This window comes from Pristiophorus japonicus, chromosome 1 (assembly GCF_044704955.1).
Source record: "Pristiophorus japonicus isolate sPriJap1 chromosome 1, sPriJap1.hap1, whole genome shotgun sequence".
Lineage (NCBI taxonomy): Eukaryota > Metazoa > Chordata > Chondrichthyes > Pristiophoridae > Pristiophorus > Pristiophorus japonicus.
In genome coordinates, this window is record NC_091977.1 from 295,109,136 (window position 1) to 295,129,598 (window position 20,463).

A 20,463-nucleotide genomic window follows, 5' to 3' on the forward strand; every position below is an offset into this window, starting at 1 on the left:
ATCATGAGGCAGCAGCAGCTGGTAGGAGAAGACCCACCTGCGGTGAGAGTGGCTGATGATAATGATGAGGAAGATGCAGATGACGAGGAGGAGGACAAGGGTGAGGAAGCCATGCAACTACCTGAACCCGGAGCATGATGGTAGAGGAGGGCGGGCCATCATGTCCCTTTAACGATTGCTCGAGCCTTGCGCCAGCAGCTCATCCATGAACGCTTTGCTGCCTGAAGGCTCAGCGGCAACTATTCCACATGGACCATGTTTACTGTTTGGACTTATTCCGTAATGTTGTGTTCTGTTAATGGAACAAATGATGGAAATGATTCTTATCTACTTCAAAAGTTGTGTTAATAATGGAACAAATAATGTAAATGATTCAGTTATAATTTAAATATATTTTATTCAAAAGTTTAACAAATATTTGTTTGTACTTAACTTTAATAAATGTAGTGGCCGAAATTCATCATTCACTGCCCGCTGCCGCTGACAATGCTCTCCTTGATCCGCCCAGAGCCACTTTCGAGGTGGCCTGGAGCGGGCAGAAGGGGAGAGCCGCCGGGAACCACCCACTGACGTCAGCGGACGGCCGAGTGGCGCAACTGATCTCCCGCCTGCTGAGCGCCCAGATTCCTTCGGGCGGGAGTCGACGGGAATCGGTGGCAGAATGGGGGGTGGATCACTGGCTAGAGGCTGGTCTGTCCCCAACGGTGTGTATGAAGAACCTGAAAAAAAGGTAAGTGAACATTTAAAAATAAAACATTTCCACAGTGACTTACCTGCATGGGGTCCCCTGGAGGTCTTCCGATAGTTTTTTCATTTTTTATTGCTGCATTTTTTTTCCAGCTCTTCAATCCTCCATGGACCCGACTCCATCCTTGGTGACACTTCGCCTCTGTCGCCGAGAATGAGACCTCCCGCCCGCTGCCGCCCAGATTGGCGGTGTACGTCGTCCATCTGCCGCCCGCCGACACACGAGGGACCTCGGTGATGAATATCCCGCTGAAAGTAGCATCCGGTACCTCGGTGGCCATCGGCGGCACTTGGGCGGGCAGAGGCCTTGATGAAAATCGGCCCCATATTCTTGTATCAAACTTTAAAGTTTTCACTTACGATCACTTACAAACTTTAAGATCACTTACAAACTTTAAGATCACTTACTACCTTTTAAACTTGTAAATTTTTGCATAACTTACAAAAAACTTTAATTTGAGGACAGTTACAACAATAACAATAATAATAACAACAACAAAGAAGGGCTGCACCCATCTCTCCTCCACCTTATTCTAAGACCACTCACTGCGCTTGGTCTTGGTGACTCCACCACCCCTGCCCGCAGGCGATGGCACAACGTTTCTCGGGTTGGTACCAAGCTTATCCTTTCGAACATCTCGGGTAATGCGCAATTCTTGAAGGGGGGGGATGCAGGCGGTAATGTGGAAGGCCCGGCTTGGGCCTCTTCAGAGGCTGGTCTGGGGATTGGAGTGGGAGTGGCAGTTGATTCTGTCAATGGGCGCGGAGTCTGGGCGTGTTCCCTTATTGCAGCAGCAATTGTGCCTCATGTGCCCTGACAGTGTCTCAACTACCTGTGACAAACCCTCCCTCATGTACACCGACATGGTTTCAGCTAACTGAGATGTTCCCTCCCTCATGTTCCTGGACAGCGTTCCCATTTCTCGTGAGAGTGTTGGTACTTCTCCCGACAGTCCCAATACCTCATCACCCACCCCACTGATGGTGTCTTGGAGTGATCGTGTAAGGTCAATCCTCTCCGCACTCATTGCCATCATCTGAATCACATCTGTTAGATCCTGCATCTCAGGAGAGCACGGTCGAATTCTCCTTCCCCTCCTCACCCTGGGTGTGGCTCGCAGCATCCTAGTGGGACCCACAGCCTCGGACGGTGGGGCCCCGGGTGTGCCTCGCTGCATTCAACTGGGACCCAAAGCCTGGGACGGTGGGGCCCTGGGTGTGCCTTGCTGCATCCCACTGAGACCCACAGCCTGGGACGGTGGGGCCCAGGGTGTACCTCGCTGTACCCCACTGGAATCTCCAGCCTCGGACGGTGGAAAACCATGGAATGTCCCACCAACACTCAAACAACTACTCAGGGAAGCAGCTAGCACATCAATGGGCGGCACCTGCATCTCCTCAAAAGTGCATCCATCCACTCCCCCTCACCCCATGCTCTTGGTCTAGAAGATGGGATTGGAAGATGCTCCCTTCAGGCTCGTCCTCATCTGAATCTCAGAAACATAGAAACATACAAAATAGGACAGTAGTAGGCCATTCGGCCCTTCGCATCTGCACCATCATTCAATATGATCATTGCTGATTCTCTATCACAACACTATATTCCCGCTTTTTCCCCATTCCCTTGATGTCTTTTGTGTCTAGAAATCTATCTATCTCCCTCTTAAATATATTCAGTGACTTGGCCTCCACAGCCTTCTGTGGTAGAGAATTCCACAGGCTTACCACCCTCTGAGTGAAAACATTTCTCCTCATCTCGGTCCTAAATTTCCTACCCCGTATCCTGAGACTGTGACCCCTTGTTCTAGACTTCCCAGACAGGGGAAACATCCTCCCCACATCCAGTCTATCCAACCCAGTCAGAATTTTATACGGTTCAATGAGATCCCCTCTCATTCTTCTAAACTCTAGTGAATACAGGCCTAGTCAACTCAATCTCTCCTCATTTGACAGTCCTGCCATCCCAGGAATCAGGCTGGTGAACCTTCACTGCACTCCCTCTATGGCACGTATATCCTTTCTTAGGTAAGGAGACCAAAACTACACACAATACTCCAGGTGCGTTCTCACCAAGGCCCTGTATTACTGTCGTAAGACATTCTTGCCCCTGTACTCAAATCTTCTTGCAATGAAGGCCAACATACCATTTGCCTTCCTAACTGCTTGCTGCACCTGCATGTTTGCTTTCAATGACTGGTATACCAGGACACCCAGGTCCCTCTGTACATCGACACTTCCCAAGCCATCACCATTTAAATAATACTTTGTCCTTATGTTTTTCCTACCAAAGTGGATAACTTCACATTTATCCACATTATACTGCATCTGCCATGTGTTTGTCCACTCACTCAACCTATCTAAATCGCCTTGCAGTGTCTTTGCATCCTCCTCACAACTCACAATCCCACCTAGTTTTGTGTCGTGAGTGTCATGTTTGTAATCTTCACATAACTGTAAACCTTATGTAACAACACTGTACACTGTATACACCTGAGAAATGCACACCTTGACCACAGGGGGTGAACATGTGGGAGACACTCCTCACCTGGTCATCCAGGTATATAAATGGAGGTCCCACGCAGCGTCATCACTTCTTGGTCCTGTAAATAAAGGTACAGGTCATAGAGTGACCTTGTCTCCAGTATGTGCCTCATGTTGATTTGCTGTAATGTGTAAGGACACAACAGTGAGCAAACTTGGAAATATTACATTTGGTTCCCTCATCCAAATCATTTATATATATTGTGAATAGTTGGGGCCCAAGCACGGATCCCTGTGGTACCCCACTAGTCACTGCCCGCCACCCCAAAAAAGACCCGTTTATTCCTACTCTCTCTTTCCTGTCAGTTAACCAATTTTCAATCCATGCCAATGCATTACCCCCAATCCTATGTGCTTTAATTTTGAACACTAACCTCTTATCAAAAGCCTTCTGAAAATCCAAATACACTATATCCACTGGTTCTCCCTTATCTATTCTATCAGTTACATCCTCAAAAAACTGCAGTAGGTTTGTCAACGTGATTTTCCTTTCATAAATCCATTTTGACTTTGTTTAATCCCGTTGATATTATCTAAGTGTGCCGCTATCACATCCTTTATAATAGACTCCAGCATTTTCCCTACTACTGAAGTCAGGCTAACTGGTCTGTCATTCCCTGTTTTCTCTCTCCCTCCTTTTTTAAATAGTGGGGTTTCATTTGCCACCTGCCAATCTGCAGGAACTGTTCCATAATCTATAGAATTTTGGAAGATTACAACCAATGCATCTACTGTTTCCATGGCTACCTCTTTTAGTACTCTGGGATGCAGATCATCAGGCCCTGGGAATTTATCTGCCTTTAGTCCCATTAGTTTCTCCAGCACTATTTTCTTACTAATAATCATTTCCTTTAATTCCTCTTACTCACTAGACCCTTGGTTCCCTAGCATTTCTGGGACGTTATTTGTGTCCTCTTCCGTGAAGACAGAACCAAAGTATTTATTTAATTGTTCTGCCATTTCCTTGTTCCCCATTACAAATTCTCCCATAACTGTCTGTAAAGGACCTACATTTGTCTTCAGTAATCTTTTTCTTTTTATGTACTTGTAGAAACTTTTGCAGTCGGTTTTTATGTTCCTTGCAAGTTTACTCTCATACTCTATTTTTCCCCTCTTAATCTGAATCTTCTTCTGCATTGTCAGGGTTGGCCTCACGTTCTGCAAAATATAAAAGAACAGACAATTGGTTAGCAGCAGAGGAGGGGGGCAGGGTGGCATGCGTAGGCACACACAGCGCAGGCAGCAGGCTGATTTGAAGGACCACAATGAATGCTAGCATATTGCATCAACCGAAACGTAGCTGACGGAGACATCCCCATGAACCGAAGCATGGCTAGCCTGCGCAGTACTTAACATTGAGGAAAGCCAAACTGTGGAATTTGCAGGACTTACCCTCTCCCTCGAGTGTGGGCCCAGCTTGTGCAGAGGTGGTTGCTTTTTTCCAGGCAGGACCCATTGAAGCAGTGACCCTCTCTTCCAAGGGTGTCAGTGGGTGCAGATTTGCCGGGCCTCCTCCTGTTTGAGTTCTTTCTCTTGTCTGTTGTGTGCCACTTTCCTCTGCAAAGATGACAATATAACTTTTTAGAGAGGGTGCCTTTCTGCTGGGTGGGACATCTACAGATGGTCTCCTTTACAATTGTAATTCCATTGAATAATGAAAATATTACTTACACTAACTACTTGACCAAGGTCCTGCTGTTTCTTTTTGCACTGGCCTCCAGACCTTGGGGTGGTCACCATTGCACAATAATCTTCTGCAAGTTGGTTCCAGCGTTTCTTCATTTCTTTGGGTGGAACTTTTATGTGACCTCTGTTGGTGTCCAGCTCCTGCCATCTAGCCTCAGTTACAGTAACTAGTGCCTCCACTGCATCCTGTAAGAAATTCTTGGTCCTTGCGCCGCGTTGCATCTTGTATTGCAGCTCCGGTTTTTCCAATGAGAATTAAAGTTCTCACACACAACTAGCTCTTTAAAAATGGCCAATTGCAGCCTGGGAGCTGTACTGCACATGCGCGCCCATAGGAATCACGTCAAAAACGTTTTTTTTGCGCATGCGCAGAAGGGACAGCATTATTTTTTCGATGCAGACAATAGACACCACCCCCCGAGGCTACAGACAGGCTGCGCAGTGCCAATTTTGAAAAATAGAGCGGGGAATCTTGGCACATTTATTTTTGGAGTAGTTCTGGCCTAAAAAAACAGGCATAACTCTGGCAATACGCCAAAAAACAGCTTTGGGCAAAATTGAGCCCTACATTTTTCAAAAAGAAAGCTGTATTTACCTTCATGGATTTTCAATCCATATCTCAAATTCTCACCAATTCTAAAGCTCTGACTTTGACAACACAGATATAATAAAGTATTGCATTTGAGGTACAAGTCCTCACCTTCATTACATCTCGCCTCTTCCTGCTTTTGTATAACATCTGGTCCTCCACCACGTCTTGCAATTGTACCTGGAGAACAGGCAGCATGAAATAAAATTTTAGGATCAAATTACAAATAGTTACCTTCGAGAGGTCAAATATATTCTTCTCAACCCTGTCAATATATTTCACTTAGTGTTTCTTCACAAATTTCATTCGTGCAAAAGAGAATTGTATATATACTTGAAAAGGATCAATTTGCAGGGCTATGTGGAAAGAGCAGAGGAGTGGGACTAATTGGATAGCTCTTTCAAAGAGTGGGCACAGGCATGGTAATCTGAATAGCCTCCTTCTGTGCTGTATGATTCTATGTAGGATAATAATTATAAAGAATATTTTTTAAACATACAGCTGAAAGGATACTAAGACTAATTTAGATTCAGTTCCTACAAGAGTGTATCCCGCAAAACCACCCACGGTTATGTATTAATTATCACTTCTCAGATGCGACATAAGGATGGCTGCTTTGTGAAGTCGAATTATCACACTAATGCAGAAAGAAACGCTCTTCAGAGCTTGGGGTTATGGCACACTGTCAGGCAGCTTTACTCAGTACTGAGCCATGTGTTTTTCATATCCTAGGAGTGCTAAATATTGATACTTGATGTGAAAATGAATAATGCTCCAATCTCCATACGAACATGGCCCATCTCAAAGAGCACATCATTTCACCTCAAAAAAGATCATGCCTCTGGAATCATAAAAATCTTGGTGAGAAGGGGCCATTTATGCCTGTGGCAGTGTTAACACTTCCACTAGAGATATTGAGTTAGATTTGACATTGTGCAATTGATAGTGAATTGGCAGCCCATTTTACATCTTTCCCGATTATGAAGTCAATGGAAATAAAAATCGGGACAGATGTAAAGGCGATAGATTCGCGATCACCGACTTTACACAACTGCACAAAATCAAAATCTACCGCTTTGACTCTTATCCTATTTCTCTATACACTTTAATATTTTACTTTCCTTATCTAACTGATATTTTAATGCTATGATTGACTCAGCTATAGTTACTAGTCTATTCCAATACAGGTAGAGCGTCTGAAATCCAGACCGAGGCCGTTCCGGATTTTCGTATTTCCGGATTTCGGAACGTCTTTTCGACATCCCGAATCCGGAAACGGCTGGGACAAGTTAAGGGGGGGGGGGGGTTGTCCAGTGGCGGCCGAGGTGGAGGTAAAGGGGAGGGGGGGCGGGCCGAGGCGGGCGGGATTCTGGGGCAGCGGCTGGGGTGGGTCTGGATTTCAGAATGTTTTCCAGATTCCGGATGACCCCACCACAGATTGGCCCAGTGTCCGGACTCTGGAACATTCTGAATTTCAGAACTCTGGATTTCGGACGCACAACTTGTACAATAATAGCATTCTTTATTCCAATAATTCCTTGCATGAAAAAGTTCTTCCAAACCTCCTTTATGCTTCTAGTACTAACCTATCCTTTTTACTAATTCATTGACCACTCACTATTCACTCTCCCAACACCTTTCACAATTTTGAACACTTTCATTAGGACCTGTGCTTATACCTTCTCAGCTCCAGTGAATATAGGCTAATTTTTGAAGTCTCTCATCATAACTGTATCCTCTTAGCCTTGGTATCATCCTAGGAATTCTATACTGCTTGTTTCCCATGGTGCTGTTGCAGTCTAGCCCCATTTCCAGCTTTGCCATCACATCTTTTCTTATGTATTAATTGGGGTGAATTTTAACTTTGGCTGTTCCACTACTGCTGGTTTAACGCCCCTCTGGAATTGAATTTCACCCCCAGTGTCCCTATATATGAAAACCCATTTTTAGATATCTGTGTACCTCAAGATCACTCTACTTCTCTACTCATTTGAGAGTATGGTTTAGGTTATAATTTCATTCTCTGTTCTTATTCCCAAAATGTACCATTTTATACTTATTATTTGCCACATGTACATAACAATTTTTGTTAAAAAAATTCAAATATGGCATTAATGGTTAACTGTTCACAAATATAATTAATCTCAGTTATTCCAACAATGCTTTTCTTATACAAGTGATGAATGTTAAAGGAAAAAAAACTTGCATTTATATAGCGCCTTTCACCACCACCGGACATCTCAAAGCACTTTACAGCCAATGAAGTGTAGTCACTGTTGTAATGTGGGAAACGCGGCAGCCAATTTACGCACAGCAAACTCCCACAAACAACAATGTGATAACGACCAGACAATCTGTTTTTGTTATGTTGAATGAGGGATAAATATTGGCCAGGATACATGAGGATAACTCCACTGCTCTTCTTCGAAATAGTGCCATGGGATCTTTTATGTCCACCTGAAAGAGCACAGGGGAGCCTCGGTTTAACATCTCATCCGAAAGACGGCACCTCCAACAGTGCAGCACTCCCTCAGTACTGCACTGGGAGTGTTAGCCTAGATTTATGTGCTCCAGTCCCTAGAGTGGGACTTGAACTACAACCTTCTGACTCAGAGGTGAGTGTGCTACCCACTGAGCCACAGCTGACACTAGCAGTAAAGGTCTAGTTTATACTTTCAAAATAAGGTATACAGATAACACTGCTTTACACTCTGTGTCAATGGCACAGCCTGCGATAACAGGTTGGTCAGCATCAGGATTACCGTACCCGTTTATGCTGCCTCTCAGCAAACTCCGGTGAAGCCAGGAACATTGGCAGCCATTTGCTTTCCAGACGCGCTTTTGCATAGTTTTGCACCTCAATTACAATCTCTGAAGACAACTGATTGTGGAGCAGCTTGTCCTGTCCCCCAGCCAACATCGCCACCTAGAGAGAAAAATTACATTTATGGTTTCTCAAAAAATTGCTAGGGTACATTATTGCTTTTTCGTAACGATATGGGTAATTTTATGAATGTGCACTCCTGGTGCAAAGCCTTGCCCACTGAGAATGTATGTTGGAAATTCATGTGTGTGTTCCCCATGACTTTACATCTTCATTAAAATAAATTGGATAGGCTCAAATTCCCAATATGTGCTATCGGTGCATGAAGCTTTCTGGTGGGTAAATTCAATGGCCTGGATTATATGGGGTCTTTGACGGCGTACACATCTCCATAAGTGCCCCACAAGTTCCGGGTATCCCTGTGCGATGTGCATGCACGAAAACCCGGAACTTGCAATCTCTCAAGATTCTGCTTGACAAATCATACGCATCTGCTTGAAATGGACATTCACTGGCGCAGAGTTGGACTGCCGAGCGAATGCCCACAAAACTCTTACACCTGGTAAAAGCAGGCATCTGGCCTTCTTTTACCAGCATAAGGGTTTAAATAAATAAGAAATACATTTTTTTAAATGATTTAAACATAAGATAATCTTTAAAATTAGATTAGATTATTTTGGCCCCTTTAAAAATGTTTACATTTATTATTTTTTAAACTTTTGTTTTAAATGTTTAATTAAATTGTATTTTAATTCATTTTGAACATGTGATGATTTATTTTTATTAAAGTGGGGTGAAAGTGTGTTTTTTAGGTGATTCCTAATTATGCCTATGGAGATTCCATACGTAAATTAAATCCCCAGAAGCATAATGGGAATTCCCCTTTGTCATTGGTTGGGCTGGATCATGTGATCCTAGGGACGCTTGTGAACCGCATGCGCCCCTAGGATATGTGGGCCTTTACATAGGCCTACGTGTAGAGGCCTAGGAGTGTGAGTCTTCGAAGGTCCGAAGCCATCAGGTAGGTGTGCAGTTTACTTACGGTTCGGAGGGCGTTCATCTGCGGGAAGCCTGCAACCACAATTTCTACCGCAATATATATATTTGATTATCTAAAGTTTCCTATTAAATATATAAATGATAATTTCTCAACACAATCAAGCACCGAGATTACTTACGCAGGGAGGAACCCAAACGTTCAAGGGCTGATTTGAACTTTCGACAATAAAGGGTTGGGCGCCCATTGTACAGCCAGCCAATTTTTCTTTCCGCTGAAAACAATGGAAAAGGAAAACCAGGTGGGATGTGCAACATCCACCAACTTGCTCCCATCCATTTCCCTCCAGGGCCGCGAGCCAACGCCAGTCCTTTAAAGTTAACGTGGAATTTATATTTAAGGGTAATTATATGAGTACCTGCTCCTGATGTGGAGCTTCATTTGCAGGGAGCACATACAGGAATTTGAGCATGGCCCTGCCCCCACCACATCACACCACCCCCCGCCCCAATGATTTTAATGGATGTAAAATCATGGAATCCATGTTCCTGAATTCCCAACATGCATTTCCAGTCGGTGAAACAGCACGCCAGGATTGTAAATTTGTAAAAATTACTTCTCTACTCCATTCTTACTTACATCCTAATTTATCCCAATGGATACCTATTTTTTTGAGGGGTGGGGCTAGAGTGTCATCAATCACTCTATGTGCTGGGAGTGCAGAGGAGACATAATACAATCAAATCAGGTATTCCAACAACCAGAAAATAGCACCAGAACACCAAAACGTGAGATTAGAGCTAGTTATAATCCTTTCTCTGGTGCTGAGGGAGAATACTTTTTCCCAATAGGCATGACACTACCTACTTTCTCTTAGAGAAGCAGGGGTCGAAATTTAGTCCCGCCGGAAAGCTGGCGCACCTATTGTTTTTTACGACTTTTTACCACCGTTTCAGAAGAGGTCGCCTCTTTTGTGAAACTCAGCTCTTTGTCTTTTTTTTAAATTGGCCAGGAACATAAGAACATAAGAAATAGGAGCAGGAGTAGGCCACCTGGCCCCTTGAGCCTGCTCCGCCATTTAATAAGATCATGGCTGATCTGATCATGGACTCAGCTCCTCTTCCCTGCCCACTCCCCATAACCCTCTACTCTTATCGCTCAAAAATCTGTCTACCTCCGTCTTAAATATATTCAAAGACCCAGCCTCCACAGCTCTCTGGGGCAGAGAATTCCATAGATTTACAACCAGCTCAGTTTTAAATGGGCGGCCCCTTATTCTGAGACTATGTCCCTTAGTTTTAGTTTCCCCTATGAGTGGAAATATCCTCTCTACATCCACCTTGTCGAGCCCCCTCATTATCTTATACATTTCAATAAGATCACCTCTCATTCTCCTGAACTCCAACGAGTACAGGCCCAACCTTACTCAACCTATCTTCATAAGTTAACCCCCTCATCTCCATAATCAACCTAGTGAACCTTCTCTGAACAGCCTCCAATGCCAGTATATCCTTCCTTAAATACGGCGACCAAAACTGTACACAGTACTCCAGGTGTGGCCTCACCAATAGTCTGAACAGTTGTCGCAGGACTTCTCTGCTTTTATATTTTATCCCAACATCCTAATAAAGGCCAACATTCCATTTGCCTTCCTGATTACTTGCTGTACCTGCATACTAACTTTTTGTGTTGCATGCACAAGGACCCCCAGGTCCCTCTGTACTGCAGCACTTTGCAATGTTCCTCCATTTAAATTATAATTTTCTTTTCTATTTTTTCTGCCAAAGTGGATAACCTCACATTTTCCCACATTATACTCCACCTGTCAATTTTTTGCCCATTCACTTAGCCTGTCTATATCCCTTTGCAGATTTCTTGTGTTCTCCTCACAATTTGCTTTCCCGCCCATCTTTGTATCATCAGCAAACTTGGCTACATTACACTTGGTCCCTTCATCCAAGTCATTAATATAGATTGTAAATAGTTGAGGCCCCAGCACTGATCCCTACAGCACCCCACTAGTTATTGTTTGCCAACCGGAAAATGACCCATTATCCCAACTCTCTGTTTTCTGTTAGTTAGCCAATCCTCCATCCATGCTAATATATTACCCCCAACCCCATGAACTTTTATCTTGTGCAGTAACCTTTTATGTGGCGCCTTATCGAATGCCTTCTGGAAATCCAAATATACCACATCCACTGGTTCCCCTTTATCCACCCTGCTCGTTACATCCTCAAAGAACTCCAGCAAATTTGTCAAACATGATTTCCCTTTCATAAAACAATGCTGACTCTGCTTCATTGAATTATGCTTTTCCAAATGCCCCGCTGCTGCTTCCTAAATAATGGACTCTAGCATTTTCTCAATGACAGATGTTAGGCTAACTGGTCGATAGTTTCCTGCTTTCTGTCTGCCTCCTTTTTTAAATAGGGGCATTACATTTGCGGTTTTCCAATCCGCTGTGAAGTCGGTCATAAGGGGGCGGAAGTGCGGCGGTAAGTGCTGGTGAGGGGCACAAATGGAGGCGGGACAGATTCTCCGCTGCTGAGTGGTGACATCATTATGTGTCTACGTCACCACGTATCTCGCCTCCGTTAAAGGGGAGAGAATCGGTCATCGGTTGCGATCGGACACTGGACCACCAGCGAGGGTTTCGGCCGGGCCAGTGGCCAAACCCGGGGGCACAATAGTCCAGCCGACATGGAAGTCGGCCGGCAAAAAAAAAATGGCGGCCGCAGCATTGCACACTTGCCTTTAATGGCCACCATGCAGCCAGGACTTACAGAGGGAATCAAAGGTGCACTGACAGAAAAAGCTGTTGGGGGCACCACTCGGAGGTAATAAGATTTTTATGGCTAGATTTCACGGGAGGTGGGGAGTGCCGGCAGTGCACACATTGATGGTGCACTCACGGCCTCTCGGCAGTGGCGGGATGGAAGTGGGAACCGCCAGAAAACCCCCTGCTGAAATTAGCTTGTGGCAGCCATTCGACCAGAATTCGGTGGCCGCTCAATTCCGCCGCATGGCCGCCGCAAACGAGCGGTAACGGGCCTTATTCAGGAGCTGAATTTCAGCCTCTGAAGTTTGATATTTTTTCCAGTGATGACATTCACCCAGTTCATTATTTTATTAGATGGAAGCTTTGTAAGACCATTATTTGCACAACCAATAGACTCGTTAGTTGGAGATGTAGCTTGTGAGGAGAGTGAGGAACATCAGGACACCAAAGCCTAGATTTTCTGCTCTGTGTTATTGTAATGCCAGTGGTAAACCATTATAGTAACACAAATCAGAAAATCTAGCTCAGGAAAGTAAAATGCTGTGGATCATAAGCAACTTCCGAAGGAAGTCAATCATCTCTCACTGTATCCTCACAGAAGGAAAAAAACATTTTTCACTGTTTTAGTAATCCTCCAGCAAACATTACCTCATGATTTCTCATATTTTACAGTTTAATGGATTTTCTTAACAACTTTAAATTAGATTAGGTGTAGTCAAGGATTAGAGTTCCTGCATATGTATCACTCAGTCTTCATTGGCAGAGAAAGGTGCTTCAAAACTGATTAATAAATTAAAGCTTTAGATTGCCTTTTAATATTGCCATTTCCCACACGTCACAGTTAATTTCAATGCACATAACCCCGGTATTTGATAATCCCCTCTGCATTTTGTAAAACATTTGCTCTAAAATAGGAAGATGGACAGGTGCCCCATTCCCAGACTTATATCCATTCTGTTTATCAAACTGCTGCTAAGGTAACATCGGAACAGGAGTAGGCCATTTGGCCTCTTGAGCCCAATCCACCATTCTATTAGAGCATGGCTGATCTATACCTCAACTCAATTTACCTGCCTTTGATCCCTATCCCTTGATATACTTACCTAATAAAAATCTGTCGATCTCAGTCTTAAAAATTTCAATTGACCCAGCATCTATAACCTTTTGTTAAAAAAAGTGTTTCCTAACTTTAATCCTATATGGCCTAGCCTGTGCCTAGCCTGTGCCCCCTTGTTCCAGATTTCTCCACCAGAGGAAATAGTTTCTCTCGGGCCCGAATTTCCCCAGGGGTTGCTCCATTTTTTTTTGAGCAACTTGATTTTCCTGGAGTATCTTTTTAGTTGCAATTCTGGCCATTTAATTTGCGTCAGTGTAAGTGAGTTAGTTAGGTTTTTTTTTTACGTTTAGTTTTTTTTTTCAAAAGCGGGCGTTACCAGCCACTTACACCGGTTTTGGCCATTTAAGCAAGTTTAGCCAGCTAAAAGTTACTCAAAACTAACTTAGGCTAGCATAAGTGGGCACTCTTGTACGTTCAGAAAAACCTTGCGGTGACTTAAGAAATCAGCGCAGGCAGCCAGAGATATGGGGGGGGGGGGGAGGGGGGAAGGGGACCTTGCAAAGCACTAAATACCTTCACAACAACATTAAAGAAGCATAAATACATTTAAAGCACCAAGCACTAAACAAAGCAGTACATTTGTACCAAGCACGAAACAAAGCACAAAAGTAATAAGCAATTAATTAACAAATAAAAAATAGAAGGAACCCTGCACCTAAAGCACCAAGACCAAAGTAATAAGCAATCAATCAATCAGTGAATAACAAATAAAAAATAGAAGTCCTACCTTAGGGAATGCAGCAGGCCACCGATGAGGGAGCCCATTCGGCAGGGGCTAAGGACAGCGTGCTTCGGGCCCCTTCCACACAGCTTCGGCCTGCCAGGAGTTACTGCACATGCGCGCAGACTCTAGCGCGCATGTGCAGAGGTCCCGGCACTGTTTTCAGCGCCAGGGCCTGGCTCCGCCCCCAATCCACTGGGCCACGCTACGCCACCACCGAGGGAGCGGCCAGAATCGGGAGGAAGATTTTTGTGCGTTTAGAGGCAGAAAAAGTGGCGCACCTCAGGTGAGGGCACCAGAAAAAGGGGTTGGGGAAATTTGAGCCCTCTGCATCGACCTTATCGAATAATTTCATCATTTTAGATCACCTCTCAACCTTCTAAACTCGAGAGTTTATAAGCCAAGTTTATGCAACCCATCCTCATAATTCAACTCTTAAAGTCGTGGTAGAATTCTGGTGCATCAGTGTTGTACCCTCTCCAAGGCCAATATATTCTGCCAGCAACTACAGGCCAGTCAGTTTAACCTCGGTAATGGGGAAGCTTTTAGAAACGATAATCCAGGATAAAATTAACAGTCACTTGGACAAATATGGATTAATTAAGGAAAGCCAGCATGGATTTGTTAAAGGCAAATTGTGTTTAACTGATTTGATTGAGTTTTTTGATGAGGCGACAGAGAGGTTTGATCATAATCATCATAGGCAGTCCCTCGAAACAAGGATGACTTGCTTCCACGCCAACAAAGGATGAGTTCACAGGTGTTTCAATGAAGGACCTAATAGAAATAGAGGAGGAGGCCCAAACGCCATCGTGGAGGAGAGGCACAGCTGTTGCCGCTGGAGGGGACCCGGTCGCTGCTGGGGAGAGGTCTGAATGCCGCCGGGGGCCCGAATGCCTGGACGCCGCTGGGAGCCCAAAACATAGAAACATAGAAAGTAGGTGCAGGAGTAGACCATTCGGCCCTTCGAGCCTGCACCACCATTCAATAAGATCATGTCTGATCATCACTTCAGTACTCCTTCCCTGCTTTCTCCCATACCCCTTGATCCCTTTAGTCGTAAGGGCCATATCTAACTCTCTCTTGAATATATCCAATGGACTGGCATCAAAAACTCTCTGCGGTAGGGAATTCCACAGGTTAACAACTCTCTGAGTGAAGAAGTGTCTCCTCATCTCAGTCCTACATGGCTTACCCCTTATCCTAAGACTGTGTCCTTGGTTCTGAGCTTCCTCAACATCGGGAACATTCTTCCTGTCCAGTCCCGTCAGAATTTTATATGTTTCTATGAGATCCCCTCTCATTCTTCTAAACTCAAGTGAATACAGGCCCAGTCGATCCAGTCTCTCCTCATATGTCAGTCCTGCCATCCCGGGAATCATTCTGGTGAACCTTCGCTGCACTCCCTCAAAAACGTCCTTCCTCAGATTAGGAGACCAAAACTGAACACAATATTCCAGGTGAGGCCTCACTAAGGCCCTGTGCAACTGCAGTAAGACCTCCCTGCTCCTATACTCAAATCCCCTAGCTATGAAGGCCAACATGCCATTTACCTTCTTCATCGCCTGCTGTACCTGCATGCCAACTTTCAATGACTGATGAACCATGACGCACAGGTCCCATTGCACCTCCCCTTTTCTTAACATGCCGCCATTCAGATAATATTCTGCCTTCGTGTTTTTGCCACCAAAGTGGATAACCTCACATTTATCCACATTATACTGGATCTGCCATGCATTTGCCCACTCACCTAACCTGTCCAAATCACCCTGCAGCCTCTTAGCATCCTCCTCGCAGCTCACACCGCCACCCAGCTTAGTGTCATCTGCAAACTTGGAGATATTACACTCAATTCCTTCATCTAAATCATTGACGTATATGATAAATATTGGGGTCCCAGCACTGAGCCTTGCAGCACCCCACTAGTCATTGCCTGCCATTCTGAAAAGGACCCATTTATCCCAACTCTCTGCTTCCTGTCTGCCAACCAGTTCTCTATCCATGTCAATACATTACCCCCAATACCATGTGCTTTAATTTTGCACACCAATCTTTTGTGTGGGACCTTGTCAAAAGCTTTTTAAAAGTCCAAATACACCACATCCACTGGTTCTCCCCTGTCCACTCTACTAGTTACATCCTCAAAATATTCTAGAAGATTTGTCAAACATGATTTCCCTTTCATAAATCCATGCTGACTTGGAACGATCCTGTCACTGCTTTCCAAATGCGCTGTTATTTCATATTTAATAATTGATTCCAACATTTTCCCCACCATTGATGTCAGGCTAACCGGTCTATAATTCCCCATTTTCTCTCTCCCTCCTTTCTTAAAAAGTGATGTTACATTAGCTACCCTCCAGACCATAGGAACTGATCAGAGTCGATAGACTGCTGGAAAATGATCACCAATGCATCCACTATTTCTAGGGCCACTTCCTTAAGTACTCTGGGATGCAGATTATCAGGCCCTGGGGATTTATCGGCCTTCAATCCCATTAATTTCTCGAACACAAGTTCCTGACTAATAAGGATTTCCTTCAGTTCCTCCTTCTCCCTAGACCCTCTGTCCCCTACTATTTCCGGAAGGTTATTTGTGTCTTCCTTCATGAAGACAAAACCAAACTATTTGTTCAATTGGTCTGCCATTTCTTTGTTCCCCATTATAAATTCATCTGATGTTGATTGCAAGGGACCTACATTTGTCTTCACTAATCTTTTTCTTTTCACATATCTATAGAAGCTTTTGCAGTCAGTTTTTATGTTCCCAGCAAGCTTCCTCTCATACTCTATTTTCCCCCTCCTAATTAAACCCTTTGTTCTCCTCTGCTGAATTCTAAATTTCTCCCAGTCCTCAGGTTTGCTGCTTTTTCTGGCCAATTTATATGCCTCTTCCTTGGATTTAACACGATCCTTAATTTCCCTTGTTAGCGGTTGAGCCACCTTGCCCGTTTTATTTTTACTCCAGACCGGGATGTACAATCGTTGAAGTTCATCCATGTGATCCTTAAATGTTTGCCATTGCCTATCCACTGTCAACCCTTTAAGTATCATTCACCAGTCTATTCTAGACAATTCACATCTCATACCATCAAAGTTACTTTTCCCTAAGTTCAGGACACTAGACTCTGAATTAACTGTGTCACTCTCCATCTTAATAAAGAATTATTATTATGGTCACTCTTTCCCAAGGGGCCTCGGAAAACAAGATTGCTAATTAATTCTTTCTCATTACACATTACCCAGTCTAGGATGGCCAGCCCTCTAGTTGGTTCCTCGATATATTGGTCGTGGAAACCATCCCTAATACACTCCAGGAAATCCTCCTCCACCGTATTGCTACCAGTTTGCCCAATCTATATGTAGATTAAAGTTGTCCATGATAACTGTACCCTTATTGCATGTATCCCTAATTTCTTGTTTGATGCTGTCCCCAACCTCACTATTACTGTTTGGTGGTCTGTACACAACTCCCACTAACGTTTTCTGCCCTTTGGTATTCCGCAGCTCTACCCATACAGATTCCACATCATCCAAGCTAATGTCCTTCCTTACTATTGTGTTAATTTCCTCTTTAATCAAATCCCCTCGCTATGAAAGTCGTCAGGGACACTGGAAGCGTCCCTGAGTTCCCACATAGCACAAGAGGAGCATGACATGGAACTGGGCTCTCCTGCCATGACTTAACCCTTAAATTAACTTAATTTGGCAACAATGCCAAAGGTTACCTTCTCATAAAGGAAAAGAAAAAGAAGAAAACTACTCACCAATCACCAGCCAATCACTTACCCCCTTGGCTGTGACGTCACCCTTCGATTTCTTTTTACTTCTTTTTTGCCTTCTCACCCTGCACCAGCTGGCCTCCTTGACTGCTGCCGCTCTGATCTGCCGCTGGGCCATTTATAGGCCTGCCCCAGTCTCCCGCGCCGACTCCTCGACTACCACTGCTCCGATCTGCCGCTGGGCCTTTTATAAACCTCCCCCGGACTCTCCCGCCGACTCCTCAACTGCCACTGCTGCGATCTACCACTGGGCCTTTTATAAGCCTCCCCCGGACTCTCGCGCCACCTCCAGGTCCTGAACTACATAGTGTAAGGTGGAAGATGCCTCTGCGTGGATTTTTTGAACGTGTGGTGGCCGTTGCACACCAGCTACCATGTGGGCTTGACAGAGCCAGGTCTTGATCCAGTGGCAAGGATTAACCAAGATGACTGGAGACCTGCTCTGCTGAGAGGGTTGATGAGGGCAATGCAGTTGTCGTGGTGTACATCGACTTCTAAAAGGCATTTGATAAAACATCACATATAGACTTGTCAGCAAAGTTGAAGCCCATGGAATAAAAGGGACAGTGGCAGCATGGATACGAAATTCGTTAAGTGACAGGAAACCGAGAGTAATGGTGAATGATTGTTTTTCGGACTGGAGGAAGGTTTACAGTGGTGTTCTCCAGGGGTCAGTCGGTTCTAGGACCACTGCTTTTCTTGATATATAGTAATGACTTGGACTTGGGTGTACAGGGCACAATTTCAAAATTTGCAGATATTACAAAACTTGGAAGTATAGTGAACAGTGAGGAGGATAGTGATAGACTTCAAGAGGACATAAACAGGCTGGTGAAGTGGGCGGACACGTGGCAGATTAAATTTAACGCAGAAAAGTGCAAAGTGATACATTTTGGTCGGAAGAATGAGGAGAGGCAACATAAACTAAAGGGTACAATTCTAAAGGGGGTGCATGAATAGAGAGACCTGGGAGTATATGTGCACAAATCGTTGATGGTGGCAGAGCAGGTTGAGAAAGCACGTAAAAGAACATACGGGATCCTGGGCTTCATAAATAGCGTACAAAAGCAAGGAAGTTTTGATGAACCTTCATTAAACACTGGTTCGGCCTCAACTGGAGTATTGTGTGCAATTCTGGGCACCGCACTTTTTGGGAAGGATGTGAAGACCTTAGAGAGGCTGCAGCAAAGATTTACGAAAATGGTTCCAGGGATGAGGGATTTCAGTTACTTGGATAAACTAGAGAAGCTGGGGTTATTCTCCTTAAAGCAGAGAAGGTTGAGAGGAGATTTGATAGAGGTGTTCAAAATCATGAAGGGTCTAGTCAGAGTAGATAGAGAAATTGTTCCCATTGGCGGAAAGGTTGAGAACAAGAGGACACAGATTTAAGTTGATTGGTAAAAGAACCAAAGGCTGTAAGCATCGGCGTAAACATCGACACAGACTTCAAGATTTTGGACTTTAAATTTTGGACATTGCTTTTTCATATTTCAGAAGAGCTGACAGCATGACTGGGACAGGCCCAGCCATGTTCCACAGGAATACACATCAGGTGGGCGGGGATAGTCTGGGATGGCTTAAAGCAGACCTTTTGTCATGTAATGGGAACCCATCAGTGAGAGATCAGGTAAACTTGTCAGTGCTCAAGCTATCGGAATGACTGAGAGCCCCGGAACACGGGAACCTCAGGACAAAGGAAGCTATTTGGCCACCCAGACTTGTTGGAGCCTTTACCCCCAGGAAGAGCCTGGTAACAAAGGCACAGGCCGAAGATGTGATTTGTTGTTCTTTAGTTGGACTGCCTCAGGCAAAGGACTGATTTTTGGCACAAGGATTCAGCAAGCATAAGAGTAGGCAGTTTGCTGCCATATATCTCTCTCTCCCCTCTTCTACGCTTGCTTGCTTCATTCAACGTATTCAAGGACTGAGCATTCCATCTGGGACGGAGAGAAGCAACCATCATCTACGAGCAAACAGAGCCTCGCTATTTCGACTGGGAAGCTGACCTTGAGACTGGACTTGGAAACCACAGATTGGTACAGAACTAGAAGATTTGCCTCATCGGGAGAAGCAGCGAGTAAGCCAGAGGGGTAACTGGTGAGCATTATCCCAGCCCACACCTCCTTCAGACCACCGCATAGTGTGAAGGGGTGTTGTGTGTCCCAACCAAGTCTTAGGGGTTAGTGGGGAGGTTTCTGCACGGATCCGAGGCATACGCACAGTCTGTTGGACAGATTCGGTGGTACGCTATTGAGCAGAGCAGGGGTGTTTTAGTCGTGGGTACTTCGCAATAGGAGCCTGTTCAGACGGGCCAGTGTTGTGTGTAGTACTGTGTTTGTTTTTTACTGGAAGCAGGTGAGTGTTTTAACTTTAATAAAAGCATTGTGACAGCTGAGACAGAAAGATCTATCTATAACTGAGTATTCTGTTCACTACTATAATTCCTGGGGTCTAGAACTGTTGTAAGGGGGGTGATTCGAAACCACCAAGGGCAAAACCACTTACAGGCGATATGAGGGAAAACGTTTTTATGCAGCGAGTGGTTAGGATCTGGAATGCACTGCCTGAAAGGGTGATGGAGGCAGACTCAATCACGGCTTTCAAGAGGGAGTTGGACAAGTACCTGAAGGAAAAAAATTTTGCAGGGCTTCGGGGAAAAGGCGGGGGAGTGGGACTA

The 20,463-nt window shown here is 44.6% G+C and overlaps 1 protein-coding gene across 1 annotated transcript in view; it reads right to left on the minus strand.

The window, feature by feature from the left end:
• Positions 1–20,463, minus strand: part of LOC139263380 (regulator of G-protein signaling 22-like) — a 174,648-nt gene that overhangs the window by 38,347 nt on the left and 115,838 nt on the right. The window contains exons 17-18 of the mRNA XM_070879432.1: positions 8,331–8,489; positions 5,675–5,743 (exon numbers count right to left, since the gene is read on the minus strand). Of these exons, the coding sequence (XP_070735533.1) occupies positions 5,675–5,743; positions 8,331–8,489 (228 nt within the window). The remainder of the gene's footprint in view (positions 1–5,674; positions 5,744–8,330; positions 8,490–20,463) is intronic.